We start from the raw sequence: 18,265 nt of genomic DNA on the forward strand, positions 1-18,265 counted from the left end.
GAAGAGGTCTCATTCTATCATATTGAACGTTGTGTTTATTTTTGAGTTGACAGGTAGTAACTGGGTTTACATGACAAACACTTCTTGCTCCGATAGTAGCGTCGTCCAATCTTCATACCTGTTTCTTGCCCATATTCTCCGTAGGGATTCTACGGCTTTAATAATATTCCGAAAGCCGCTACGCGAGAACTGTCTCTCCAAGAATTGTGTAAAATAGATGTTGTGTTCTGCTGTATAGCTTGCTGATGCAACGATGAACACTGGCCAAATAAGTACGTGTTCAGCTTCTCCATCTTCCGGGATGGATTCGAGCATCAATCTAAATCTAGATACCATATCCGATATTTTTACATTGGTATCTACTACTCCACGTATCTGTTGTAAATAAATCTGGAACGCCAGTTCTCTAAGACTGGAAGTCAGTGGTAACGTATATGCATGGTCTGGGTACAATTGGAATAGGTATTCCTGATCATCCCAACGTTGTTGAACCTGTGTGGCAATAGCGCATACCCCTGCATCTTGACTGATGAAGGGGGACATATAGACGCTTATCCTATGAGGTTTATAAATATTAGCCAGGCTGTTCTGAAGGTGTTGGTTCAAGTATAAGCCCATACTTGCGGATCTGTTTGGCCGAAAAGCTAGCAATGGCGTTCTTACTGGCGGCGAGAGACTTTTCTCCGCCAATTACGTCGAGAGCGGACTGCAACATACGGAAGAGAATGGTGAAATCGGGACACCCATCGACAAGAGTGGATAATAATAGTACAATAATTGTTACGATGATGCGATATCTTGCTTCAAGATCACCTTCGCATAGGTCCCTTCTCTTTTGAAGCTCATTGATTGTTTTGGAATACAATCTGATCGGGTCGGCGACGTGTTGGCCCTGTGCTCTTTCGGAAAAATGAAGCGCGGCGACGGTTAAGACAGAATACATGACAAGCTCATCGGCGCAGGCTAGCGGCAGAATGAGATGTCGCCAGCCATTGTTGCGATCGTCAATAATAACCATCTCAGGCGCGATATAGGTAGAAACTTCCAGATTTAGTATGCATTTAGTGTTGTCTAGATCGCAACCAAACTGTAGAGAAACCTACAATGATTCAATATGAAACGCTGCCAAGGAGCAACATAATCCAGAGTGTGAGTGGTTAGTGAAATTTTCAAGTGTTCGGTTGGGATGGGTTCGAATTTGTTGGAGGGATGGCCCCATGCTGAGCCAGGAGTTAGAGCGACGCATGAGTGGCGGGTATGGGGCGAGCCCCTATTTTCTTTTGAGACTACTATGCGGCTCCGAAGACTATCTGCTTCTGGAGAGACGACGAAGTGTACCCGACGATTTAAGGGGCGGTTGGCGAGACTCGGCTTTGCCTGTCCCTTCTGCTCGGGTGCGGCCCAAGTGCGGAACCTCTGCCTTTGGCCACTAATACCACTACATTCTATCCCCTTCAATACACACTTGTCGCAACTAGGCTCTCCCTTATCGCAATTGATGCGGCGCTGCGAACATTCGTAGCAACCTGGTTAAGCATTAGCTTACCTACTCTAATATGATGGAATATCACGCATTAACCCTTACCTTTTGCCTTTGGGGTGTAAGGACGCTTAGCACGACCCATGATTCATTAAAGATACTCGACTTCAATACCTATGGAGTATATCTCAATCGAGTCGAAATTTTATGAATTCGAATATGCCTTAGAACATGAGAATATGATCATGTTGCATCCCAAAGCCCCTCATTCAAAGGCGATAATCGGGTCTCCCATCATTGGTTGTTCGGATGAGAAGCCGAGAGAGGAGTCTCCTTAAAAAGGTGGATACAATCTCGGGATCGGTATGTGGGTCTGTGACCATCGTCATGAGGCTGGAGGATTGGCCTATCTTCTTCAAGATGCTTTATTCTGATCGCCGAAACTTGATATCTAGGTAACTTGGGCGTGACTATAATATCATTTCAATGAAATATGAAGCATCTATATTTATTAGTAGTTAATGCGAACATGGTTAGTTGAGCTTCCATCCGTCTCCCCTAGACCCTCATCGTATTATACCTACCTACCTAGGTATGTAACTATGGTCGCCTCGTTAGCATTCAGTTTGAAAGATCCTGGCCTCCTAGTTGAGGGCGCATATATCGATGGTCAATGGATATCTTCCAAGTCAAAAAAGACATTCGAGGTTCGAAACCCTGCATCCGGCGAGGTTATCGGAACATGCCCCGAGTCGAATCTAGATGATCTCAATGATGCGATCAAGGCCTCTTCACGAGCGTTTTCCGTATGGAGAGCGCTCTCTGGACGTCAGCGCGGACGCATCTTACGACGTCTCTTCGACCTAATTGTCGAGAACAAGGAAGATATTGGCAAGATTATCATAGCTGAAAATGGAAAGTCCCGTGGAGATGCGGAGGGTGAAGCTTTATTTTCAGCCAGCTTCTTCGAATGGTTTGCTGAAGAGGCACCCCGAATTTATGGCGATGTTGTTCCGCATAGTACCCCAAACGGCCGAATCCAGATCCTTAAGCAACCGATCGGCGTTTGCGGCCTCATTACTCCTTGGAACTTCCCGATGGCAATGGGAGCTAGAAAAGTCGCCGCGGCGCTTGCTGCGGGATGTACCGTCGTGCTAAAATCGGACGGTTTAACGCCATTTTCATCAAACATCTTAGCTGTGCTCGGAGAGCGTGCGGGTATCCCCAAGGGAGTCTTCAACGTGGTGACAGCGCTTGAGAACACCCCGGCACTTGGCCTCGCTCTCTGCCAATCAGAAACGGTGAAAAAGATCTCGTTCACTGGGTCTACGAGAGTCGGCAAGCTATTGATGCAGCAATCAAGCTCTACCCTTAAGAAGCTAAGTTTAGAGCTTGGAGGCAACGCTCCTTTCATCGTATTCGAAGACAGCGCTTTCATCAGATCAGTCAGGTCAGTCGAAGCCATTCAACTGACCTGATTGATTAGTCAGCAAGTAGTGAACTGATCTGATCAGATCAGTCAGTCGGACTGATCAGATAACTATAAAAGTGGGTACGCACTAAGCTCTTTATACCTATCAAAATATTTATTTTTAAAAGGTACTTAGGTACTTCTTCTGTTTTATATTAGCCAATTATAACGCGTATATAAATGGGACCATAACAAAACACCAAACTGACGCTACTGACAGTCGAAAAAAAAACCCATTTGAACTGATCAGTCGAAAAAAAAAAGGCAATCTGGACTGGTATTGACTTAGTCTGACTGAATCAGGTCAGATTTCGGACTGATTTGGTGGGAGCGCTGTTCGAAGATGCAGATATCGAGGTAGCCGTGACAAGCGCCATTGCAAGCAAGTTTAAGGTTACAGGCCAGACATGCGTATGCGCAAATAGGATATACGTACAGGAGGGCATTTACGATAAGTTTAGCAAGCGGCTCGTAGAGGAGGTTAGGAAATTCCGGGTCGGCGATGGGTTCCAAGATTCGGTTACCCACGGACCGCTAACGACCGGCGTGAGTAAAGTGGAGGAACATGTGGGAGATGCTGTCAGCAAGAATGCGACCGTATTGCTAGGTGGTAAGCGACTCCCTAATCTTGGTACGAACTTTTTCGAACCGACAATCTTGGGCGACGTGGACGATTCTATGAAGGTGATGAACGAGGAAACGTTTGGGCCTCTTGCGGCTTTGACCAGGTTCAAGACGGAGGATGAAGTGATAAAAAGAGCTAATAGTGTTGATGTGGGGTTGGCCTCTTATGTCATTACAAATGACCTATCTAGGACTCATCGAGTGACTGAGAAACTGGAATTCGGCATGGTCGCCATCAACACGGGCGTCATCTCGGATCCTGCGGCACCGTGAGTAATTCTTTCTATTCGGGAGCGAAACGAATATTGCTAATGAATCGTAGATTTGGTGGTGTGAAGCATTCTGGCACCGGTCGCGAAGGCAGTAAATACGGATTAGATGATTATCTGGTGCTCAAAACGGTCGTAGTTGGAAATGTAAACACTGAGTATAAGTTATGAAATTCGATCAGGGATAGAACTTTTCGAAGAGGTCAAAATTGATTGCCAATTGGATAGTGATCGAGGTTTGAAGGAGTAAATGGTGTTGTTTCTCATTAGTGATTAAAGTTTGATTTGGGACTGTGAACTATTTAGGGGTGCTATTTAGGTACCTACCTACAGGTAGGTACCTATTCTTTTTGATTACTCATTGTCCCCACAGCGCTTTTTTGAATTCCCAAGTCGCAACTTGGAATAGTGTTTGATGACTCATCATACTTCTAGGGAATTGTCCACTGAAGACTCCCTATAAGTATAGTAATTTATAGAACCTCCAGTATCCCCTCAAAGGTAAAAACCCTCAACCAATGGGTTTTTCTCACGGATCCAACTGGATATCACATCGCAGTATAGCAGGTACTTACCTTAGGCTTGAAGTGTCAATTGATTTAAGTCATTGAATCGATATTTAAATGTGTATATATACTCTCATAGTGCTTGCCTGGAGATTAATGCATCAACGTGTGGGTTCTAGCGGCTGTTCACCATGTGCCCAGTTGCCAACCATCCTCTTACGGCGGGTAATATGCACTGTAGCTCACTGTATTGAATGGACGGTGTATAGCGGTTTAGTGCTTGATGACACGCCTAATTTAGAATCACCTCCAGGGGGCCCCAGGGCTAATACAGTAGTGACATTAATCAGAACACTTAATAAAGAATTCCCTATTCTTATAATGACGATAATTATATTCAAAATCGTCTTATACTAGATTGCTATTAAGATGATTTGTTTGTGGGAAGTCGATTGAACGAGATTTGAAATCTCATCCTTTCAAGACCCGAGAAGATTATGTAATTGGTTATGTAATACAATTGCCAGATTGAAAACTGCCCAGATGTTCACTAAAATCTTTCTTTAGCGGCTAAACGCCCAGATCTCTAGCAGTCATTCACTAAAATCTAGCAACCCTGCCTACCTGAAGTAAATGATAAATCACCCTTGGTCCGAGGTCTTAGCGTCCAGACATGCTATCTCAATACGATGCCTCTTTCAAGAGGTAAATCATCTCTTTAGTAATTTTTTTATTTGTTACTCTAGAGGAAATATTCTGCATATTCCTAAAGTTTTTATCAAACAGGCTTGATGTTCCTATATTAACTTCGTTAGACTTTCCGAACACCGCAAACAACTTCTAACTCCTTTAATAAATTGGAATGAACAGTTAGTTGCTACTCGTCACTCTTCCGTTCCTAAATTCGCACTTGATATACCTCTTCACAATCTTCAGATATGAATTTCATAGTCTTGGCCAAAATCTGTGGGCAATAACTCGACAGCTCTTTTCCAGAAAAATAGCTCTCCCACAACACAAGTTCCTAGTGAGCATTCGACGTCTTCTCCGTCGACTATGGCACTTCTGTGTTTCATAAGATACTTACCTACCTAAGCTTTTCCCATCGTTGATGCAAAACCCATAGTATCAAGCCTGGGGTAATCTAGAGATTTCATGTAAAGTATGAATTTTTAAAAAAGAAGACTTGTCTGCCTTACATATTCCGGTATACTTTCCAATACACCTACTAGGTACCTAATGGTCTAGCCAAGTAGTGCTTATTTGTGATGTGGTTCGAACAGCCCCCTTTTAACATCAGATATCCTAGTGTTCCGTCCGATTGATACCTAGTATCTAGGAAGTGCGTCGTGAGGAAAGTGTTGGTAGTTCATAGATCACTTGAACGCTCAAGAGTTCAGTAGTTGAAAGACTAAAAAAAGTCTCCACATACGTTCAAAATACCAGCAACAACTTAAATTTATTACAGTTCGACTCTCTTCATATCTTCATCTTTCTTTTCGATACAGGCAAGAAGTACAACAGGTAACTAAGTAGTCTTAAGGGAGATAGGTAGGTAATTGCCACCACAATGAAAGATCTTGAGCAGACCCCAAATTGATCAGAGCGTATTTGGGGGGTTGGTTTGCCTTTCACCCGATATCTACCTTCTAATTACCAGATCTCGATTTCACAATTATTCGATACACGCCCCCAACCCGTTGTTCAGTATCAAGAGCTGCATTCCATATACCCCTAACCTATTTCGTTTCGTCGGTAGCGATAGTAACCAATAATGATTGGCGCTTATATTGAAGTTACCATGGATACATCTGTAGGTATTTGTAATTCCTTCACTCAAGGCTATAGTCTCGTGATATCTACCTACGCAAGTATACCTACATATCTCCCTTCGAGCTAAGATGTGACGTTGAAGATATCGACGTATCCCTGGTTTAGTCAACCCTAACAGGCCATGTGGCTCGCCTCCTATTCCCTGGTTTACACGAAAGGTTAAAAGCGGCTCACATGAGTCCCCTAACCGGAAAAAGATAGTTTGCAGTATTTCATTCGTTGCTATCCTAAAGAAGTTTCACTTGAATTTACCCGGTACGGGCCTATCAGATATATACTATATATTAGCCCGAGGCTATTTGTCCCTACGCGCTGAAAGCTCAGAAGGATATTGACCTACCGTGGCGTTTCTGGATATTGGATAAGTTGGGTGCCATCCAAGTTGATATTAATAGAATTTTTACACTTCGGCAGTTATTAAGCAGAGAGATGACTTGGTTCTATCGTGTACCCTGATTTACATATAACGAAACATTCCCAGCAACTGTCCGCATCTAATGCACCTTCACCTCACTGTCGGACAAAGTCAACAACATCTAATCCCTCTAAAATGTTTTGGACTACTCTTCTCAGCCTTGCGGCTGTCGCTGAAGCGGCGCCCCAGTTTGGCGGCGGCGGTGGCACCACTATGCTGCGATTCGGATGCCCTAACGTCGTTATCGACCGGCTCGACCCGCTTGTTAACCCTGGTGTGGTTCCTTCTGCACACGTTCACCAGATTGTAGGAGGAAATGGTTTCAATGCGTCGATGACAACTGGCGATGTTGCTGACACCGCTTCCTGCACGACCTGTCAATTCAGTTAGTTTTATATCTACCTACCTAAATAACATGGTATATATCATGTGCTTACTTGTGAATAGGCGAGGACTTCAGCAACTACTGGACAGCCAATCTTTACTTCAAGGCTAAGAACGGAACCTACAAGCGTGTCCCACAACTCGGCCATGCGTACGTACCTCCATATCAAGGCTCTGTTCCATTTTGTTAGGTACTTACAGAACTCACTTCAGGTTGCAATTCAACGATCAATTCAGCACCCAGACTCAAGGCGGTATCCTAGTTTACTACGTCTCGGCTCAGCCAGGTCAAATCACCGCATTCAAGCCGGTTAGTATCACTCGTTCTAGTTTCAATGAGAAGAACTGACACTAACCATCTAACTTAGGGTTTCCGCATGCTCTCTGGTGACCCAATGCTGCGAAAAGCCAACGCAAGCATGGTGAGACAGAACTGCTACCGCTGCTACACAGGGCCCAACTACGGAGGTGATGTCGGCGCTCCCTGCATGGACAACAAGTTCGTATTCCGTGTGAAAGTTTAGGAGACTCATGTTAGCTGACTATAAATACAGCGTTGATTCCCAAGCTCTACCCAACAAAGCTTGTGCAGGTGGTATTCGGTCTAACATTCTCTTCCCGACGTAAGCCTCCAGATATCCACATTATACAAAGATTTTATGATACTAACATCATCTCCAGTTGCTGGGATGGCAAGAACCTTGACAGCCCCAACCACCAAGACCACGTCACATACCCCACTACTGGACCGGCCAACTTCCTTAGTCTAGGAGGCTCTTGCCCGGCAAGCCACCCGATTAGAATCCCGCAACTGATGTACGAGGTTGTGTGGGATACTACTAAGTTCAACGACAAGTCTGAGTGGCCCGCTGATGGAACTCAACCTTTCTACTTGAGCACGGGTGACAACACTGGACTGGGACAGCACGCCGATTACGTATTCGGGTGGAAGGGCGATGCTCTCCAGCGTGCCATGGACACCTCTGGCTGCTTTGGTGCACGATGCGCCAACCTCCTCACCCAGAACATCGCCAATGCCAGACAATGCGCTGTAAAGAAGGTGGTGGACGAGGACGAGGACGGATGTATGTTGACTCACTACTTGCATAATAATCCTAAATGCTAACGAACTCACAGGGCTTACTGAGCTTCCTGGTATCGCTATGCCAATGTAAAATTCGGTCTTAGTAATATTTTGAGATAGAGGGAATTCGCATTCGGGGTTCTGAAGACTGATTTATTTAGCTCAGTCCATAGCGAGAGATAGTTTTGTTGGTTATTGTTAAGCGATCTACCAACCTATTCAATAGAATATCTTCGATTTTTACTCTTTTATTTATGGTTAGGTAACCACTTGAATGACTACCGGTTATCTCGGGCTTCATTTCCTACTCTTCTAATCTATTCTTCCTCATACCTATTACCCAGGTACCTAGGTAGGTATCTACTTGGTACCTAGTAGGCAGGGTCAAACAACAACTGTAGTAACAGAGTAATGCGATAGGCACTCAGTCGCACTACAGGCTACCAATTTCGAGATTGACCAAAGTAAACTTCTACGAACGATAATTATTGGCTACAATTGGATTTTTGTTGCTGTCATTAGCTATGCGCGTTTTGTGGCATAGGGGTAGGTATCGAGGTGCAGAAAGTGAAAAGGGGAGCGTCACGTGTTCAGGGGGTGAGTTTGAAATTTGATAACAGCATTAATCCGATGCTGTTTACCTAAGTAGGTGATATCACGGATAGATAATGGGATAATGGCGAGCTACTAGCTAGAAATCTCATAAGAGGTACCTAGTGCATTGCAGAAGACTGCTCTCTCTAGGGACAGATCGGATGGTATGATCACCTCAGTAATATCTACACCTGGTTACAACTACAGACTCTACACTTATGGGAGCATAGCGATCAACGTTTCGAGGTATTAATATACCTAAGTACGATAGTGCAACGTAGGTATGGAATAGTCATGATTTAGGTGAACTCGGGGCATCCTTGTTAGACGGGTGTTGCCGATGGCGGCATCGCCGTCCGGAAGGGTCATGATCCGGACTACGGACGCTACCACGATCTTCAAGTATGAAATTTAAGCTTTAATCGGATATAATACGACAGGGAAATGAGGTTGCTATATTTAACGATAATTGAAAAAAAAAGTCGAAAGAAACGTACCTAACCTACCTATTAAGAAACGTCCGATGTGAATTATATTTATCTTTTTCGCGTTGCGAAACATCTCGACTAACCGCCGAAAGTTCAAAGTAGCACTCATTGTCGGGCACGAGTCAGCAGGGAGGCTTCACATGGTTGATAGCCAATCTGCAAGGGCCGATCCAACCGTGGTGGCCCCTTGCCCTTGTTAGAGTGTGATTTGCCTATGTGCGCACCAATCAATAAGCCAACTCAACTGCGGTCTTGTGGAGGCCAAGGATCGCGTCTGTTATCGAGGAACTTGCCCCCACTTCAGATTCCCATTGCCATGCTCTTTCTTCAACTATGCTCTATGAATTGTTCATTATTAAGCAAAGTCATTTTCTCTTTCTGATGATTATTGTTATGATAGACAGCCCGAGCCTACCTACTATACCTGAGTACCTACCTGGTATTGAATAATTACTGGATCAGATTTTAAGTGCTGTACCCAGTCGGCCCGTCTTGGCGATCGTCGCTACAGTCTGCGATGACAGACAGTGGAAGTACATGGCTAGGTAGGTATTTTTTTCACTGCAACCTTCGGGGGACGTCGTGGTCCCAAAGTTCACCTTAAGTGGGAAATTTATGGCGAAAAAATAGGCTTCCGTTCTCCTTCCTAATTGTGTGTCTCGTGCGACTGCATGCTGCACATTTAATATGGTAAAGGATTTACTGAATTTCCGAGTCAGCGTAGGACTGAACTTCCATGCCCGGTCCATGTGCCCAGCGTCTGAGCATTATCCGACATTGCGTGCCAACCAACCATCCATGTTACGTAGCACATACTATGCAGTACAAAAAAGGGTAGAGTCGCGAAACGAGCCGCGATTGGCTCGTAGGCACTGTCTCAGAAGACCACAACGTGGCTGATCTTAACAGACCAAGAACAAATCTCAGAAGTTAGCAAGGTAGGTAGGTACATATCTACTAGACAGCTAGGTACCTAGTGCCGTTCTCGAGGTTTGACAGCATATTTTTCTGTAACAAAAACAAGAATTTTTCTTCAGCGTTGTATTAGAAGATTGTGCCGCAATATTGAAAAGGTCTAACTGAAAATATAAACGAGGCCTAGACTACTTATTCTCGTAAAGGATTTATGTTATTAGAGGCCAAGTCGAGAGCAAGGATAGCAAGGACCAAGAGGTATACCGAGCATACTTAATACTTAATATCCTTGCTGCCTACCGTAAACAACCCAAGCCACCTGCTCCCCCACGGCGTTACTAGCATTAGTCCTACATATTTTAAACTTGAATAGTTCCCGCCCCATCTCTGTCGATCCCTTACCCGAGGTCCCGCATCCTTCGTTCACCGATTTAGCGCTTTAAAAGGAAAGATTAAGAAACAATAGCGAGAGCCTGCTCATTTCCAAAAAGAAAAGCCTTCCATTTATGTGCCAGGGGATCAGGGGATATCCGTGAAAGCCTTCGTATATTCTATGTAGTGTAACGTCTGTTCTCATGCCATCCTAATCTATCTCGTAGTTGATCTCACTGTCTCATTGCAAGCAACGCCTCCTCAAATAAGCTAATGGGGCCAACTGCCGAGGATCTTCAATGGCTCGATCGTAAATCTATGTCTCCATAAGCACCGTCAGAGGTTAGAGGACGTGGTTGGCGTTGGTCGTGTCCACTCCTCGTAACTTATTATCCTGGAGAGCAGCGCACGGAGCGCGCGCGAATCAAAGCCGTCTTACTTCCCCAGGTCTTTTTTTTCAAATCTATTGACAATAATCTTAATTAATACATACAGCGTACCCTTATTATTACCTTCATACCGCATTGTCCCGGGAATCCCTAGGGCTTTTCAGCCCTGTCAATGTCCGACCCGCTGTCGCTCTTGTGCGATCTATCCTGAAGTCTGTCGTCGGACATCTTCAAGACGGCGCATTCCGGTCTCCGTCCACGATGCCGTCGGTCCTGCGTCGTGCCTCCGAGGGGGCCGCGCAGTCCCCGCCGATGGGTATCGTCGTTACACCTTCGAATATGAACCCGATCCTTCAGATGACGACTTGGTTACTCCTCGCGTTGACTTCGCTCATGCTGTGCTTTCGCTTCTTGACTAAATTTTTCTTGAAGACGAACCAGCGATTTGGATGGGAGGAAATAATGATCAGTGCTGCGTTTGTAGGTGAAGATACTCTCCAAAGAAGATGGATGAATTTTGCAGATGGGTTAACATTCAGATGATTAGCTTGCCGGGCTGGGCGAATCAATTACTTTTCTAGTTCCCGAAGGTGAAATATTTGGCAAGGAACGGAATGACATCTCTGATGATGAAATGACAGCCGGGCTCAAAGTATGCGCTTACTACGGAATTTTCTAATTCCCATGCCAGGACTAACTTCGATCTTTCAGGCCCAATATGCCGGAGAACTACTTTATATCCTTGCTCTTGGTCTGGCAAAATTGTCAGTCTGCACAGGATTGACTACATTGTCTCCAGATACGAGCCATCGTCGCCTCACGTCCGTATTCGTTATCGCAGTTGTAACATGGTCGCTGGTGGCTTTCGTCGGCACGGCTTTTCAATGTGGAGGTCATGGGATATGGGAGCAAGGAGATATTAAATGTCTGGATAGGGTGAGCATTCATACCAAGCAAAAGATCAATATCCGTTCAAGATCTAACATTGATTACTCGCGTAGCACGCGTTTCTGGAATACGTTGGTATCACGAACATTTTAACGGACGCTGCATTAATTGCACTACCGACGACCGTTATCTATCCACTCAAGATGTCTATTAGGACGAGACTTACCGTCCTGTCATTCTTCTCTGTGCGAATACTGTTAGTCTCCAACTCTTTTTTAATAACGACTTATTCAGAACTGACAAGTTTAAAGTGCTATCGCAGCCATGATTTGCCAACTCATCTACCTCCCCCGTCTCTCCGAATATAACTTCACGCTGCGAGGGTTTCCATATTATCTGAGCATGCAATTTGTCCAGTTCGCAAGCATATCAGCGGCCTGTGCTGCGTATTTTTGGCCCTTCCTCCGATCCTTACGAAGCGGCCTCATCTCGGCCGACAACAAGGCCTTCACATCCGAATACGCTCTAGCCAAGCTCCGTGGATCGGCTCGAAACGGGGCGAATATGGATATGGTGTCAGGAACCTCCTCCAAGAGCAGGGATCGAAGCAACTATATCAAGATTACTACCGACAATACGGTTATCACGAGTGAACGAGGACAGACATCGAGCGGCAATGAACCTCTTGGAAGTGAGGGCTATATGAAGGATTGGTAGCAGCAGTACGAAGCAGCGATGTAACATTAACCTCGAACTCATCCGAGCTGTCTTTTGCTTTGGACTATCGACCCTCACAATTGGTACGAGTGACGTTGAAGAAGCTACATTGGTTAGGTACTTCATTGTCCAATCCACGTGTTCTCCGAGCTAGAAAACGTGTGTATACAATAACGTGTCCACCTACAGGGTGCTTTGTCCGACACAACCAACCTGGATCCGGCTAGGTGTTGCCGCGCGTTTGCCCAGCCAGCCATGAATCTTGGTATTTCCAGGAGACTGGTTCGCTTAGTCAACAGCACTTGATCTCTTCTCCGCTCCACCAACAGATTCTAAAAGAAGTTGACAGAGTGAAGTCGTATGGAAACCTACCTACCTAGTATTTACATGGAAACAAAGAGTATCTACCCGTGTAAGGTAGATACTTGAATTGACTGGGGCATCTTGGAATGATGGCGTGATATTGATATCGCTGCACGCTAGGGCCTTAGAACTCGAGTTGAAGTGGTTATATTGTTACGGGGCTAGAGCCCCGTATCAAGATATCGATCATCTTAATGCCCGAGCTCCGAGGGTTATTGTGTCGCAACGAAACGTAGGGAAAAATCAACACTTGTCGGAGTTTCCGGAGTTCCCAATCGGGCTAATCTTCGAATCTTATCAATTTATGAAAAAGCATATATCTTATATAATATAATTATATTTAAAAAATGCAGTAAATTTTACTTATTTAAAATATATAAGTTTTATATTATATATTTAAAAAGTAATGAAATTATTAAATTATAAATATTAAAAATATCGAAATTACGTAATTTTTCGATTTATATATTATTACGTTAATTTATTAAACCGAATATTCGAATTTACCGAAAAAAGTCGATTTTTTAAATTTTTTATTTTTAATTTTTATAAATTAAAAAAAATTTCGAATTATATAAAATAATTTTTTTCGATTTTATAATTTTATTAATTCGAAAATTATTTAAATTTAAAATGTAATTACGTAAAAATACATTAATCATTTTTCGATTTAATTTTACGATTTTATTAAGTGCGAAAAAATTTAAATTTAAACTTAAAAAAATGGTTAATACGTCGAGAAAAATTACATAATTAATTTAAAAAAAACCCGTTATATTAAAAAGAGCAACACTAAATCTGCAGTGTACTTTGGCTATATCTGCAGTGTCAGCCACATTGTGGCGAGTGCGGGCTTTCGAACGGTACCTATTTTGTCATACAAATCCCCATACAAATCAAAGTATCTGCGCAACGCCCGCCACAGTACAAGAACACCAAAAACACCCAATCTTCAACCTATTATTTCTCCTCCAAAACAGGTCCAAATCATTCGCAAAGTAGATTAAATAAAAGCGCACTTCAAGAGCAATTGAATGCATTAGAATGCACCTTGTGGAAGGGTGTATGAAGCAAGATAATGCTTATCAAAGATATGTTAGAAGTAGATTGTGGTGAGAGGTGGTGGCGGGGTTTAGAAGAGCGGTCGCAAAACGAGACCAGTACAAACCCTCTTGAATTCAAAGAACTGTAGACCCTTGAATTCGGATTTTGAAGAGGTGCAATCAGTTTCATTCAATGCAGAAAGGAGTAATTAGTATATGTTTCAGATCTCAAATAGATTGAAGTTATTTTCAAGGTGAAATAATTGATTGAAGGTGGAGGCTCATGTATCTAGATACGTGTGGAAAATAAGGTTTTCAGGCTTAAAAGATACTTAGATTTGTATGTGGAATTGTATGGCGAAACGTGTACCTTTTGAGCTCGGATCTTCGGGAGAACTTCGGCTCTCCAAAGTGGCTCAGCACTGCAGATATAGCCAAACTGTACTGCAGATTTAGTGTTGCTCATTAAAAAATGTATTTAATTAAAACGTTAAACGTTAAAAAATACATTTAATTAAATTAATAAATGAATTTAAAATTTAACGATTAATTCGAAATTAATTATATAATTAATTAAATAATTAATTTAATAATTAATTTTTAAATTAATTTAATAATTAATTTAATAATTAATTAAATAATTAATTAAATAATTAATTAAAAAAAATCGAATCGAAAAATAAATAATTTAATATAAAAAAAATATACTTAATTAAATAAATAAATAAATTTAAAATTTAATTAACGTTTATTTAAATAATTTATACGTATTAAAATTTAATTTTCGTTAATTAATTTAAATTAATTTAAAAATCGGTTAAATAAATAATTCGAAAATTAATTAAAAATAAATAAATTAACATATTAATTATTAATAAATTTTAATTTAATTTTTTTTTTAAATTAAATTAAAAATTTAATTTTAAAAATAATTTAAAAATAATTTTAATAAAATTTTATATACGAAATAATAAATTAAATTTAAAAAAAAAAATAACGAAAAAATTCGAAATTAAAATTTAAAAAATAATTAATACGTTAAAAAAAAATTCGTAAATATTTTAATTAATTTTTTAATATTTAATTAATTATTTTATTTAAATAAATAAATTACATTTTTATTTATTTTTTAATTTTTTTAAAAAAATTATTTAATTAATTAAATTTAAAAGTTTTTTATTTTAATTATATAAACCGTTATTTTTTTTTAAAATTAAATAATTTAACTTTAAATTAAATTAATTAAATTAAATTAATTAAATTAAATTAATTATTAATTATTTTTAATTATTAATATAAATTTTATTACGTAAATTACCCGCGATTTTCGAGTTTTTTTATTTAAATGTATTTTTTTTAATTAATTATTTAATTTTCGATTTTATTATTTTTTAATTAATTTATTTATTTATTTATTTATTTTTTTATTTATTTTTAAATTAATTATTCGATTAATTTAAAAACGAATTTATTAATTATTAAATTAACCGTTAAATTAATTAAAAAATTAAATTAAAAATTAATTTATTAATTTTCGAATTAATTTAAAAATTAAATTTAAAATTAATTTATTAATATATAATTAAATTAATTTATTAATTAATTTATTAATTTTTTTATTAATCGAATAATTAATTTAATTTTTAAATTAATTCGATTAATCGTTAAATTAATTTTTAAATTAACTTTTAAACTTATCGAATAATTAGTTTAAAAACTAATTTATTAATCGATTTATTTACTATTAAACTAATTTAAGAACTGGATCGGGGACAAGATTAAAGACTTATCTAACTTATCGTCGAGCCAGATTTGCTGACTAATTTACTGACTGTTGAACTGACTTTCGAACTGATTAAGCAACTGATCTAGTTCCTGGTCCTGGGACTGAATTACTGACTGTTGAACTACTATAGAGACTGATTTGACAAATCGTTGAACTTACCTTTGAACTGATCAAACAACTGATCCAGGGACTGGATCAGGACCCGATTTACGAACTGATCTATTGACTGTTGAACTGTCGTTTGAACTGATCGAATAACTGATCTAGGGACTGACTTTCGAACTGATCTAAGGACCGAATTCAGGATTACTTTACTGACTATTTAACTGATCCAAGGACTGGATCAGGGACTGATGTATTGAGTGTTGAACTGGCCGTTGAACTTATCGAAGAACTGATCCAGGGACTGATCTGACTAATCGCTGAACTGACTTTTAATCTGGTCCAGGGACTGGATCAAGAACTGATTTACTGACTTTCGGACCGACTTTTGAACTGATCTAGGGACTACTTTACTAACTTTTGAACGGATCTAGTGACTGACTTACTAATCGATCTACTGACTTTTGAACCGACTTTTGAACTGTTCGAACAACTACTGAATCGGGAACTGATCTGACTAATCACTGAATCGACTATTGGACTAATTTACGAACTGTTGAACTGGCTGTTGGACTGATCAAAGGACTGATCGATGAACTATTCCAGGAACTGGATCAGGGACTGGATCAGGGACTAAATCGGGGACTGGACCAGGGACCGATTTACAAACTGTTCAACTGATCTAGGGATTGGATGAAGGACTGATTTACTGACTTTCGAACCGACTTTTGGACTGATCGAACAACTGATCTAGGGACTGGATTAGGGATTGATCTGACTAATCCCTAAATCGACTGTTGAACTGATCGAACAACTGATCCAAGGACTAATTTACCGACTTTTGAACCGACTTTTGAACTGACTTTTGAACTGACTTTTGAACCGACTTTTGAACTGACTTTTGAACTGACTTTTGAACTCACTGATCAACTAATTGAACTGATTGAACTGAACTGATCGATTACTTAATCCATTTTTCAACAGGAAAAGCATTCAAAGAAAAAGATTACATAATCATGAGCCAGAGGATGCACCCAATCAAAGCATAAGGCGCTAGAGGATGCATCCAATGAAAAGCTCCAATAATTGAAGCTAGCGCAGCGCTAGAGAGATTTAGCGGCTTCAGGGTGGTCAAAGCGGCTTTTTGAGCCAATTGACAAGCTTGGAGCTCGGGATGTGTGTTCCCGGCACGGGAACTTCCTGTCATTTAAAATAAAAACTTAAAACATATAAATATCGATTAAAAAATTATTAATTAAGGAAAATGCCCGAGCTCCGAGGGTTATTATGTCGCAACGAAACGTAAGGAAAAATTAACATTTGTCGGAGTTTTCGGAGTTTTTAATCGGGTTAATTTTCGAATTTTATTAATTTATAAAAAAATATATATTTTATATAATATAATTATATCGTAAAAATGTAGTAAATTTTATTTATTTTAAATATATAAGTTTTATATAATATATATAAAAATTAATAAAATTATTAAATTATAAAAATTAAAAATATTAAAATTACGTAATTTTTCGATTTATATATTATTACGTTAATTTATTAAACCGGATATTCGAATTTACCGAAAAAAGTCGATTTTTTAAAAGTATTTAATTTTAATTTTAATAAATTTAAAAAAATTTCGAATTATATAAAATAGTTTTTTTTAATTTTATAATTTTATTAATTCGAAAATTATTTAAATTTAAAGTTTAATTATATAATAATATATTAATTATTTTTTAATTTAATTATGCGATTTTAAAATGCGAAAAAATTCGAATTTAAACTTAAAAAAAGTGGTTAATACGTTGAAAAAATTACATAATTAAATTAAAAAAAGTTAATATATTAAAAAATACATTTAATTAAATTAATAAATAAATTTAAAGTTTAATAATTATTTCGAAATTATTTATATAATTAATTAAATAAGTAATTTAATAATTAATTTAATAATAAATTTAATAATTAATTTTTAAATTAATTTAATAATTAATTTAATAATTAATTAAATAATTAATTAAATAATTAATTAATAAAAAAGTTAAATCGAAAAATAAGTAAAAAAACATGAAAAAAATACATTTAATTAAGTAAGTAAATAAATTTAAAGTTTAATTAATATTTATTTAAATAATTTACGCGTATTAAAACTTAATTTTAATTAATTAAATTAAATTAATTTATCGATTAATTTAAAAATTAATTTAAAATTCGGTTTAATAAATAATTCGAAAATTAATTAAAAAAATAATTTAATATATTAATTATTAATAAATTTTAATTTAATTTTTTTTTTTAAATTATATTTTTTTTTATAATTTTTTATTTTTTTTTTTATTATAATTAATTTTTATATTTAATTATTTAATAAGTTTTTTTAAAAGTTCGTTTTTTTTTATTTTATCGAAAATGCGAGCCGATAAAATGTTAAAAGTTAATTATTTAATAATAATTTTTCTTTTAATATAATGTTAAATTTTTTTATAAATATTTAAGTTTTTATTTTAATCGTTTTAATTAATGTTAATTTCTTTTATATTAT

The 18,265-nt window shown here is 38.5% G+C and overlaps 4 protein-coding genes across 4 annotated transcripts; 3 read left to right on the forward strand and 1 right to left on the reverse strand.

The window, feature by feature from the left end:
- Positions 1–12: 12 nt before the first annotated feature.
- GGS22DRAFT_175490 (fungal-specific transcription factor domain-containing protein) lies at positions 13–1,537 on the reverse strand. Its single transcript, XM_047963270.1, has 3 exons — positions 1,104–1,537; positions 621–1,041; positions 13–556 (listed from the first exon to the last, which is right to left on the reverse strand). Exons 2-3 carry the CDS (start codon positions 1,016–1,018, stop codon positions 67–69), a joined length of 888 nt encoding a protein of 295 aa, XP_047814064.1. The 5' UTR covers positions 1,019–1,041; positions 1,104–1,537; the 3' UTR covers positions 13–66.
- A 545-nt stretch (positions 1,538–2,082) lies between these two features.
- On the forward strand, positions 2,083–4,015 carry GGS22DRAFT_193438 (aldehyde dehydrogenase; the record flags this gene model as incomplete). Its single annotated transcript, XM_047965384.1, has 3 exons — positions 2,083–2,930; positions 3,260–3,844; positions 3,898–4,015. The coding sequence occupies 3 exons, from the start codon at positions 2,083–2,085 to the stop codon at positions 4,013–4,015; spliced, it is 1,551 nt and encodes a 516-aa protein (XP_047814065.1).
- Positions 4,016–6,663: 2,648 nt separating this feature from the next.
- On the forward strand, positions 6,664–8,317 carry GGS22DRAFT_87258 (uncharacterized protein). Its single transcript, XM_047968307.1, has 7 exons — positions 6,664–6,983; positions 7,046–7,133; positions 7,196–7,292; positions 7,351–7,481; positions 7,537–7,605; positions 7,664–8,067; positions 8,120–8,317. The coding sequence occupies exons 1-7, from the start codon at positions 6,734–6,736 to the stop codon at positions 8,155–8,157; spliced, it is 1,077 nt and encodes a 358-aa protein (XP_047814066.1). The 5' UTR covers positions 6,664–6,733; the 3' UTR covers positions 8,158–8,317.
- A 2,073-nt stretch (positions 8,318–10,390) lies between these two features.
- Positions 10,391–13,033, forward strand: GGS22DRAFT_175496 (uncharacterized protein). The gene is made up of 5 exons (XM_047963271.1): positions 10,391–11,304; positions 11,372–11,476; positions 11,536–11,760; positions 11,826–11,968; positions 12,024–13,033. Exons 1-5 carry the CDS (start codon positions 11,086–11,088, stop codon positions 12,427–12,429), a joined length of 1,098 nt encoding a protein of 365 aa, XP_047814067.1. The 5' UTR covers positions 10,391–11,085; the 3' UTR covers positions 12,430–13,033.
- The last annotated feature ends 5,232 nt before the right edge of the window (positions 13,034–18,265 follow it).

Source organism: Annulohypoxylon maeteangense (genome assembly GCF_022496945.1).
Source record: "Annulohypoxylon maeteangense strain CBS 123835 unplaced genomic scaffold GGS22scaffold_29, whole genome shotgun sequence".
NCBI lineage: Eukaryota > Fungi > Ascomycota > Sordariomycetes > Xylariales > Hypoxylaceae > Annulohypoxylon > Annulohypoxylon maeteangense.

Bases quoted from the DNA above. Each gene is read 5' to 3' on its own strand.
- GGS22DRAFT_87258 (XM_047968307.1), top strand. From the start codon at position 6,734: ATGTTTTGGACTACTCTTCTCAGCCTTGCGGCTGTCGCTGAAGCGGCG. The intron at 7,482-7,536 runs GTTCGTATTCCG...CTATAAATACAG, and splicing joins GCTCCCTGCATGGACAACAA to CGTTGATTCCCAAGCTCTAC. The intron at 7,606-7,663 runs GTAAGCCTCCAG...CATCATCTCCAG, and splicing joins TCTAACATTCTCTTCCCGAC to TTGCTGGGATGGCAAGAACC.
- GGS22DRAFT_175490 (XM_047963270.1), bottom strand. From the start codon at position 1,018: ATGGTTATTATTGACGATCGCAACAATGGCTGGCGACATCTCATTCTG. The intron at 557-620 runs GTATGGGCTTAT...TAAACCTCATAG, and splicing joins TCGGCCAAACAGATCCGCAA to GATAAGCGTCTATATGTCCC.
- GGS22DRAFT_175496 (XM_047963271.1), top strand. From the start codon at position 11,086: ATGCCGTCGGTCCTGCGTCGTGCCTCCGAGGGGGCCGCGCAGTCCCCG. The intron at 11,477-11,535 runs GTATGCGCTTAC...TCGATCTTTCAG, and splicing joins AAATGACAGCCGGGCTCAAA to GCCCAATATGCCGGAGAACT. The intron at 11,969-12,023 runs GTTAGTCTCCAA...ACAAGTTTAAAG, and splicing joins TTCTTCTCTGTGCGAATACT to TGCTATCGCAGCCATGATTT.